General features: G+C 43.5%; 1 protein-coding gene across 2 annotated transcripts in view; it reads left to right on the forward strand.

The window, feature by feature from the left end:
* The window catches only part of COL9A1 (collagen type IX alpha 1 chain), an 83,080-nt gene extending 75,582 nt beyond the window's left edge, over positions 1–7,498 (forward strand). For both annotated transcript variants that reach the window (XM_036870855.1, XM_036870857.1), the window contains one exon: positions 6,562–7,498. In XM_036870855.1, the coding sequence (XP_036726750.1) occupies positions 6,562–6,758 (197 nt within the window). In that variant the 3' untranslated portion in view covers positions 6,759–7,498. The remainder of the gene's footprint in view (positions 1–6,561) is intronic.
* The last annotated feature ends 2,790 nt before the right edge of the window (positions 7,499–10,288 follow it).

Below are 10,288 nucleotides of genomic sequence, written 5' to 3' on the forward strand. Positions count from 1 at the left end.
TATCAAAAATATATGATCATTTCTGGTGACTCATTTTTAAAAAAATCTGTTGATAAACCCCATTCTGAGTTTAAAAATGGGAAGATCGAGAAAGACCAGCTTGGATTTGTGCAGTGTCCCGGGCTGCCACGAGGGGGCGCGTTATGCCTCACCTCGGGCTTGCCTGGTGCTCCTGGGCCCTTGCTCTGCCCCAGGGGGCTCCACGGGTGGTTTTGCTTTTTAGCACACCTGTCATCTGTGCGGGCGCGTGGTAAGGTAAGGCAAGGCATCTCTGGCATCTCTGCCTGGCCCTCATTGCATTTCCCTTATGACAATGGTTCAGTTTGTTGCAGCTGGTCTTGGAATTAACACAAATCTGATTTCTTAAAAAGCTTCGTGGACTTCCCAATTCAGGGCCCTGAAACCTGCCCTTTTCCGTTTCCTTTCTGCCGTTTGCCAGCCCTTGCCCCTCCCTTCCTGGTGCCACTTGGAAATTTGGTCTTTCTTTTTCTGTGCTTTTGTTAACATTTTCATTGAGAGAATATTTGACATTATTTAGTGAAAAATCGGAGTTACAGATTATTCTTGAAAAAATTAAAGCTAGCTCTCTGAAGCGTGCAATTTCCTCGGTGCTTTACTGCACAGGCTCAAAGGGTCCATATTTATCAGTCTCCTTGAGGCACCAGCTGAGCTGGGGCTATGGCTTTGGGTCAGCTCACCTCCCCTTGTCTATGCCTAAACGTACTCAGATGACAGTTTCCCAAATCCATCAAGTCCCCGAACAAGAGCTTTTAGGGCCATTCCGCCTCTAAAGTGAGTCCTCTGAAAGTGGACTCTTGGGAGTTTGGGTTCCATAAATCAGACATCTGGGCTCAAGTCCTGACTGTCACTTACTAGCTTTATGACATCGGGCAAGTTCTTGACTGCCCAGTGCCTATTTCCCCACTTACGAAAGGGTGATGATAGTCAATAATCACATCTCCCGGAGAGGCTAATTCTGAGAATTAAAGAAAAATCAATCCATGTAGAGTGCTTAGGACAGTTTCTGGCTCTAGTGGGTGCTCAAGAAATGTTAGTTATTGGTACTATTATTAACGTAACAAATGCACTTTTGCGTTTTGAGGTAGATGACGGTCCGAGGTGGATCCTAGTTCAGTCCCTGTGGCTTTTCCCCTGGCTCTCAGTAAGAAGATGCTACTCTTCTGTCAGTCGGCACCACCTCTGACACCTCGGACCTTCCCTCCGTGAAATCTACTTCAACTCCAAATCACAAATGCAAAGTGTTGGGTCACAGTAAATCATGTCATTAGTTCATTATCCACTGAGAGGCTGGGCCATTTTTCATTTTCCCCATAGAGCTTGGAATGTGATTAAGAATGTGATTTCTGGTCTCTCACAAACATGACCTTACGAGAACTTCAGGACCTGGGGGTCCTTCACCAGGGCTGTGTTCAGGAACTTGCCCGAAACCTTCTGGGTAAATATACGTCTTATGTAAAGGAAGGAGCCTGCAGAACAGGATATTCTGTGACCCCCTTTGTTGTCCCGATTGTTGGATTTGGGACTCAAATCCTCCTGAGTGGAAAGAAGATCCTTTGGTCATTCTTGGTGCTAACACATCTGATATCCTTGAAAAAAGGTAACTAATACCTTCATGATCTATCAGTTGTCAGGATTGCTTTATTCTTTCTGGACTGTTTTAGTTCTCGGTCTCCCCTCCTTCTCTCAGCTTGTTCAGTGTTAAGTATTATGTGCCCTTTGGGTTTGTGATGGTACCTCGCCTAATATGGACCACGGGTTATTATTATGACCGTGACATGGACTGTCATTTTGGCCGTAGTGCTCTGTTGTCTAAATGTAGACCTAAATCACCTAGCTTGCTTCTCGCCTGCAGCCGGAAGCAGGCAGGGCAGATGTGTAAGGAGGATGGGCTCCGGAACCGGGCTGCTCTGGGGTAGGCTCTGCTGTGTCTCTCATTCTCAGCTCTGCCACCTCTGTGTGCGTCAGCTTCTCCCCTGCACATGGGGGGTTACACCCCTGCCTGCCCTATGGACTCTTCTAGGAGGGTCTGTGGATGTGTTAATACAGGGAAAGCACTTAGGTTAGTGCCTGGCTTATGGCAAACATTCTGCCATTTTAGCTCATGACTATTATTATTATTTTTCTTCCTTCTGTATTTGAAGAAATACAGACTCACAAAGGTCACGGGCCCTGACAAAGGTCTCCCAGGTAGTAAGTGACAGAGGCCATGGTTCACATGTGCAGGTTCACGTCGTGGACAAAATGATGGGCTGGTGGTCCGGGTCTGTGCTGAGTCTATCTCGCCATCCTGGCACCTGACCTCGGCACGATCCCCTTTCTGCCTCTCTCGTGGAGCTGTGGGGACCACATCGTGTGAGACCCCTGGGACCTTAGACCCCGTCCCTGCCCCTACCTCCCGTCTCCTACCAGAGGCCTTCGGTGGGTTGTTTGATGCGGCTCTCTCATCACCAGTAACTTTCTGCCTGCCTGGTCCATTGGGGACTAGTTCCTTGGCACTCTGGAGATTTGAAGAAAAGATATTTGCGAGTGGGTCTCGACTTCCTCTTTGTGCATCTAAACGCACTGGGGGAAGGAGGAAGTTAAGTGACGGTTGTGTGTGAATGTGACCCGGAGGTTAGAGCTGACTCATGGTCATCATGCCAGGTTTCTTGTGCGAAATTTGCAGATAGGTGAGATTCACTTGTGAATACGGAGTGGAAAAAGTCCCCAAGCGCGAGGGGCACACCCGTTTTAGGCTTATGTGCAGCAGTAGTCATTTGTCCTCTATTTCCACTGCTGTCCTGTCTCCACTATTGTATTCGGTCGTGGGCATCTTACATAAACAGGCCACTTTACACACCACATCCTTAAACACATGTGCTTTGTCAAGCACCACAAAAGTTAGCTCGGTACGAGGTGAGAAATGTAAGAGATTCCCTATTTAATGCTGAAAATTATTTCCAGGTTTTGTTTTGTTTTTAAAACCTGCCATGTACAGCCCCTTTTATTTCGTAGCAGGTATTATTTATTAGGTCCCAAAGAATGTTCCAGCCAGGATGCGCCACTGTCAGTGTAACACGACTGCCCTCTCCTGTCAGCTCAGAGAATGGCACAGACATGCATTTTAAAAAAAAAAATCATGAAAAGTTTGGCAATAACATTTTACAGGTCCTTGAAATTTCAGAAAACTGTGTAATCATTAGGCAGTTAGTGTAGCTAATACACCCATGAGGTGGGCAAAGCAGAATGAGAACACTTCAGATCCTTGCTTTCTCTTCCTCATAAGAGTTGAAAAGTGGTTTATAAATATTTGCTAATGCAGCTGCTGGACTTCCTGAATGACTTGGTGTCACTCCCAAATTTGGCTCCCACATAATAGTCTTAGAGCACCTTGGAGGGTAAATGCCCAGGGTCAGGGCTCACCAGAAACTCATAAGCTGTTATGGGAAGGCTGGTTTTTTTTCTCTGGCCATTTTTACAGGGTGAAACCTCAGAAAAATAGCTTTAGTCACTTGTGATAGTTAGAGTTGCAGAAAAATCGTTAGTAATGCTTGGCTATTGTGTCTCTTTCTGCCTCTCAGTCAATTCAGGCTCAGTGAATTAAACCACACACTCACACACACACACACACTCATGCATGCACCTTGTCAGAATTAGCAAATCAGTGGGTGTGGAAGCACAGTTAGGATGGAGTAGGGGTCCAGGGCCCGCATTTCTAACTCCAGCGCTTTCTAGCCCCGTGACTGTGTGACTCTGGACGTGATTTCACCTTCATTCCCTCAGTTTACACACCAGGAGAGTGGGATCGCCAGTGAGTGGCACAGGGTAAAGGGAATGCTGGGGAGAAGAGGATGACTTACCCAGCACTCCAAAGGGCAACTTGCTGTGTTTGCCAGAGGAAGACTTGGACTCGACGTGCTTTTCTTAGAATAAATGCAGGGCAGACAGGACGGTTTCATCCACTCTTTCCTTGGAGGATGAGCGGGAATCTGGAATAAACTCAGTCATTGAAAACACCCTCTCCTGGATTGTGTTAAAATGGGGGAACTCAACTTGAAAAAAAGTTTTCCTTCTGCTTTTTCATATTGCTTGTGTAGTAGAAAATAAACTCCCTGAAATTTTAGGTCTTAGGCAGGAGACTGGCGTTACACATGTTAAAAAAGTAAATTAGTGGCTAAAAACTGAGAGCTATTTATTTAAAAACTCAGCTTCTGAGTTGCCCTTGAAATGACCAGAGGTCTGGCAGCCCTGGCCCGTGTTCGCCATGGCAGCGGGGACATGCTGGCGTCCACTCTCCAGGTCACCGCATGCCTCAGCCCTTCCTGCTGTCTCCATAACCCTGATGTGTTACAGCTTCCATTACGTTTGTGGTCTCCCGTGAAGACAGAGGTCGAATTTCTTTACTACATCAGGAGTCAGCAAACTTTCTGGGTAAAGGACCATATTTTTTGAGCTCTGCAGGCCAGGTGGCTTCTGTTACCACCCACACCTGTGCCCTTGTAGTGCCAAAGCAGCTGGGGCAACATGGAAACTAATGGCCATGCTGTGTTCTGATGACACTGCTTACAACACAGGAGCTGGCTCATGGGCTGCGGTTTGCCCATCCCAACCTACACTCCCTGCCCCTGTGGTCACTGCGTGTGCCACCTCTCCTTTGGGCGTTTTCTCCTCCTAATCTTGATTTGATTTTTGTTAAGGCATCCTGGTATGTCTCAGTGGGAGCTCTGCTGATAGGGTGCATGAAAATCAGCTTTTAAATGCATTTATATCTGACCTATCTTTTTAATCCTTAAAAGATCAACTTAACCTTCAACTGTCCCAGAGCCAGGCGATCTGAACAGGCTCTGCTAAAGGCACGGTTCTGCTGAAGCCTTGTTGATGGGTGCTGTGGATTAGGGAGAGACTTTCTCAGGTGCCTTGTCTTGAGAGGGAAACGCAGAATCATCTGCTTCATCACAACTTATTACGGTCAAATGAAAGCTCATGGGATAAATGAAGGGAAATTACTTACATCTGCTCGTCTACAGCCTTGAGATGTATAGAACCAAAGATAATTATTCTCTGAAAACTTAGTAATGTTTTGTCCTGTAATGTTGCTTTGTGTGGATCTAATTGTAAATAAAGCAGGAAAAATGAGGTGTTATATCTAAAGCAGGACCTCTAACCTAGTTTCCTTCTAAAAGTATGTGGGCTATGTAATAAGACAGCTTAATAAGACCAGATCACTGTAATAAGACCAACAAAAAGCACATGTAATAAGACCACTAAAATAGGAAAAGAAAACTAAAAACCACCAAGAAAGAAGGAAAGGAAGTAAACCTAAGTAAATATATAGTTGAACATATAGATTTGGTTTTCAACTTTTTGGTTGAACAGCCACGTTAAAACAGTTGACACGAATGAGGATCTGTGTAAGACCGTATTATCCTGGCACAGACGGTTCCTTTTACACGGCTGTCTTATTGCCACCTTTGCAGTAATAGTATGACAGCGCTGCTGGTGTGATGAAGTAAACATTCAGCAGAAATGTCTCTCGGTTACGGGAGCCATGCCTCACTGGTTCGTGGGTGAACCAAACAACCTCTGGACTTGACAAAAGAAAGCGACGCCCCCAAGAAACCTAGGACACCGTGTAGTTCCCGTTGGGGTAAAGCCCCTGATGAGAGGAATTTCCAGGAGCTTTGCGGGGTGCATTGCACAGTCTTCTAAGAGACATGAATCAGTAACATTCTAATAGTCATTTATTGGGTGCATTCAGGCTCGGAATTTAATTATCAGGCAGGCATCATCCGTCCTGTAGAGGAAGAGACGGGGAGGTGAGTGCCTTGCTGATGTCACCTGACTCATAAATGGCAGAGCTAGAACTTCCAGCCACCTGTCTGCATCTTCCCACCACCGAGCTGTACATCTCCCTGCCTGGAAATTGAGGACCCACTAGAAATAAGGGCAACTGCTAGCGGAGTGCTATTCAAAGAAACCCAACATGAGCCACATGAGTTGAGTGTAGAATTTTAAATCTGCTGGTAGCCACGTTAGAAAAGTCCAAAGAATCAGGTGAAATTCATTTTAATAATATTTAATATGTATATTTATAGTATGATTTAATAATTATTTAACCCACTGTGTCCAAAATATTATAATTTCATCGTGTAATAAGTCCAAAAGTTATTAATGAATTATTAAAAAATCGAAGTCCAGATGTGTTTGGCACTTCCGGTTCATCCCCGATTTGACATGGCCACGTTCCCAGGCTCGGTAGGTGTCTGTGTAGAGAGGCTACCATACTGTGCAGTTCAGCTCCTCTGATGGAAATAGGGGTGAGAGAGGTGAGGTCTCCTAACACTTTTAATTTTGAAGCAACCCAACTGCAATGAGGGAATTTTATGATATCATCATCATCATCATCATCTGCTTTAATGATCCTCTGTCATTTCTAAAAGCGTTTGTTAAGGGCCTCTGTACATGCTGCCGGGCGGTGGGCAGGGTGGAGGGTCCAGTGCCCTCTGCGTCTCTAGCCATGAGGGGACTCCTGCTCACATGTGCATCTTCTGTGTGTTTCAGGTGACCCAGGTCCTGCCAGCTACGGGAGGAATGGCCGGGATGGTGAGCGAGGCCCCCCAGGGGTGGCAGGCATCCCTGGCGTACCCGGCCCCCCGGGACCTCCTGGCCCTCCTGGTTTCTGCGAGCCAGCCTCCTGCACCTTACAGGCTGGGCAGCGGGCACTGAATAGCAAAGGTCCAGATCAATCAAAGGCTTAGTGCAGCACGGCTGTCTGCACAAACCATGCCTGGCGAAGGGGTTGGAGGAGAAACACCCCCAGAAGCCAGGGCACAGGTGACGGTGCATTACCTTCAATGTTATTCTATTGATAGAAGTCCCACCTGACCATCAGGTTTAGAACAATGGTGCTATTCAATAAATCCTCTTTCCTCTTCCTTGGAGTGAAGCCACAGAGTCAACAATCAAGCAAACAAACAAATAAAACCTTCCCTTGAAGTGAACTGACAATCCTGTCCCCAGGATCTTGAACTTCCGTGTGCTATCCGTGTGTGTTATGTCATGGGCCACTGAGCCAATAAACAAAAACAGCTGTTTGGTTTACCTCAGTTGCAGTAGTTATTTTCATTTTTTATGGAGAGCTTGTCCTCAGATGATAGTTTCAGCTCTGTGATTACCAGACTAGTTGTGAAGAAACCCCACTACCGTCAATAGAGCTGGTGCTCAAAATCCCCATCACTGGGCTCTCGGGAGGGCCGGGGAAGCTGTGCCGCTGGGAGCGGTTTCTGTGGTGCACGTGTGGGTTCTCTCATCAGCTTGAATTTCTGTTGAACTGTACTGTATCCCAAACCCGCTACTATTTCGGGCTCTTCTGTGTGAAAGCAAAGAAGGAATCTTAACATCCTGCCATTCGTAAGTTTTATTGATGAGATTATTTATTTTAAAGGTTTGAGGTAATGTCTCTGGTTGTACCAAAGAAGCAATAAATACGGTTTCTTGATCTCTTGCCATGTTTTCTTATAGTCATGTTCAATGAAAAAAAGTCACTGAGATTATTTAGATACTTAAAACTTTCCTCATTTCTTTAGGCGTATGTTTATAATGTTAGTGATTTATTCTACAGAGAAATTAAAACGCCCTGACTGTTCCCCAGAGGGTGTTGTTTTGTGACAGAGTTCTTTGCATGTATGTGTTTGGTGGGGGACTGAGGGGAGATGGGGAGGGCTTTGTGGACCTTTTTGAAATGAAATGAAAACTATGAACCCATACCCCAGAAGAATGCACAAATGCATATACGCAAATCTGCTTGCATGCTATGTCAGAGAGTTCACGGGGCCCCTAAGCCTAGCCTTGCTTGGTTTCTAGGAGTGGAACCACTGACTTCATTTCAATGGTGCGTTAGCGCCCTCCTATTTAGAACTTCACTGATGCAAAAATGATTTGTTTTGCCGTTTTTCTTATAAAGGCAGCTCAGCTGAAGCACTGTATCCTTATCAATAAGATAGGTATTGCCTGACCACTCAGGCACTTTATTACTACTTACATAATCACATTGGCCTGCTGTTTTATCAACAACATCTACATTAACTATCGATCAGACTTAATATATTCATTTTATGTCACAGTGCGTACGACTGACTTGTCCCAGGCCATAGCACTGCACTCCAAACAGCCAATATCTTTTTAGTTTATGGAACTCAATTCTCTCACGTCAAGGGGAGTGAGTCCCAATAGGATTTCTGATGCCATTTTTTTTCCTCGGGTGTACTTTCTCTACACTTAAAAACTTTAGCCCAATTCGTTTGGTGAAATCAATCATTATATAGCCCATACTTGGGATTCTTTAAAACTGCTCACGGCATCTAGTTCTGTGCTTCTGGTATGGATTGTGTTTAAGGGAAATAATTCCAACTTGGCTGCAATAGATCAGGGCCATTTACACCCTGGGAAGGATGGCCTTCCTTCTTGGGGAAGAGAGAATCTTTGGAAACAGAGACATCTGTCATAACTACTTAAAATTGTCTTCATATGAATGGCAAACCTTTTCAGGTACTGTGGCATATAATCAAATAAATGCAAAGAAATTGCCTTGTCTTTTCACCAAGGTGGTTTTATTTTAACTGGAGTAACATAGTCAAATACAACAAAAATTAGATAACCAAATAAATATGTTTCAGTTCTATACTTTCAGATTCATAAGAAAATTAAAAAAAAATAAAATTTCAAAGAAAAGTTGAATCAACTGTTTTCCAAACTTGATATACAAAAGGCGGTACAGCAAGCTTCACAGATACAGCAAGACTGGAAACAACCACTTACAGGGAGACTGGGCAAAATGAGCACATTCCAAATGGTGGGAACACTCCACTGTAAATCCAGTTCGGTCAAATAGTTTACAGAAGCAGTAAATACTTGACTGAGAAATTGCAAAGAAAAGCATCTCACAAATCCTCTCCATGAAAGAGAGTTGATGAATACTGAATTAGACCAAATCTCTCTCTCTAGCAAAACAGAAATCTTCAAAACCTTTGGGATATTTTTCAAAGTTGGATGAAGTGTCAGAGTTGCTGAGAAGAGTGTGTGAATAATTACAGGTGGTTAGAAAACGGGCATGTCACTTACTCAAGGGCAAATGATTTATTTCCAGTCAGTGCTTCTATGGCATCGTGATCTGATTTTCATCCCAAAGATCTGACAGGTTGGTTAAAAACTATGGACGTCACTTCCCAGGGTGATGGAGCACATCAATTGCCTGGCATAGTTTGGGATAATTGACTTTGTCAAGCAGAAGAGTATGAATGAGTAGTCACATCAGTTTCATGATAGATGTGATTATTTATGGACACAATACTTCAAGCTGACTAAACGAATATTGCTATTCTTAAACATCATAAATAAAATCTGATTTACTTGCAGCCTGAAATAAGTTGAATGTAAATCCCTGCTTTAGAAGATAACCTCTGATTGTAGTATTTAATTTTTTGGCTATTACAGCCTCTCTGATATCCAACATCTCTGGGTTTAAAAATAGATCAATATAGGGGGAAGATCACTAGAAATACATAAAATCACACCAAATATCAAGAAACTTGCTTTTAAACATTTTCTGGGAGCCCTGGCAAAAGGTGTGAAAAAGCAATATTAAGAAAAAAAAATACTAGCCAACTAGTAATCCTGCTGTTTACAAACAGGGAATGGACATAAATTATTTAAAATATCTTTTTAGAAGAAGAACATTTGTGTTCAATAAATATAGGTCAAGTCTCTTTGTTTTTTTCCTAGAGTAAAATAGATACTTTTCAGTGGTGTACTGAGTCTTTGTTAGTGAGCTTGTGATCTAGGACATGGCAGTATTCATGCATATGGCTCGGTAAATATTAAATCAAAATTGGTTTACCATAAGAATGTATGACTATAAATACACATGCCCCAATGCTCTTTAAATGATTAACTAGAGGAACTGTAATGTATTTGTTAGATCTGGTTATCAGAAAGAGGATGCTGAGTGATCCTATTTTTAATCATAATAAATGGGAATCCATGCTAACTTTCCCCTTAACAATGCCTTCACATCTTGCCCTTGACGCCAAGTTTTCTAAGAATACCCAGAGAGAGAACAAATGATGGAAATTGGCTCCAAGAAACTAACTTTTTTTAAGATTTATTTGAAATTGTCTCTGACCTCCAAGTTGAAAATTCTTGTATGAAAAGATTTGAAAATATCTTAGAGATATCTTAGCACACGGTTAATTTATATACTATGTCATAAGGGGACCTGAGGATCAGGACA

This window comes from Balaenoptera musculus, chromosome 12 (assembly GCF_009873245.2).
Source record: "Balaenoptera musculus isolate JJ_BM4_2016_0621 chromosome 12, mBalMus1.pri.v3, whole genome shotgun sequence".
NCBI lineage: Eukaryota > Metazoa > Chordata > Mammalia > Artiodactyla > Balaenopteridae > Balaenoptera > Balaenoptera musculus.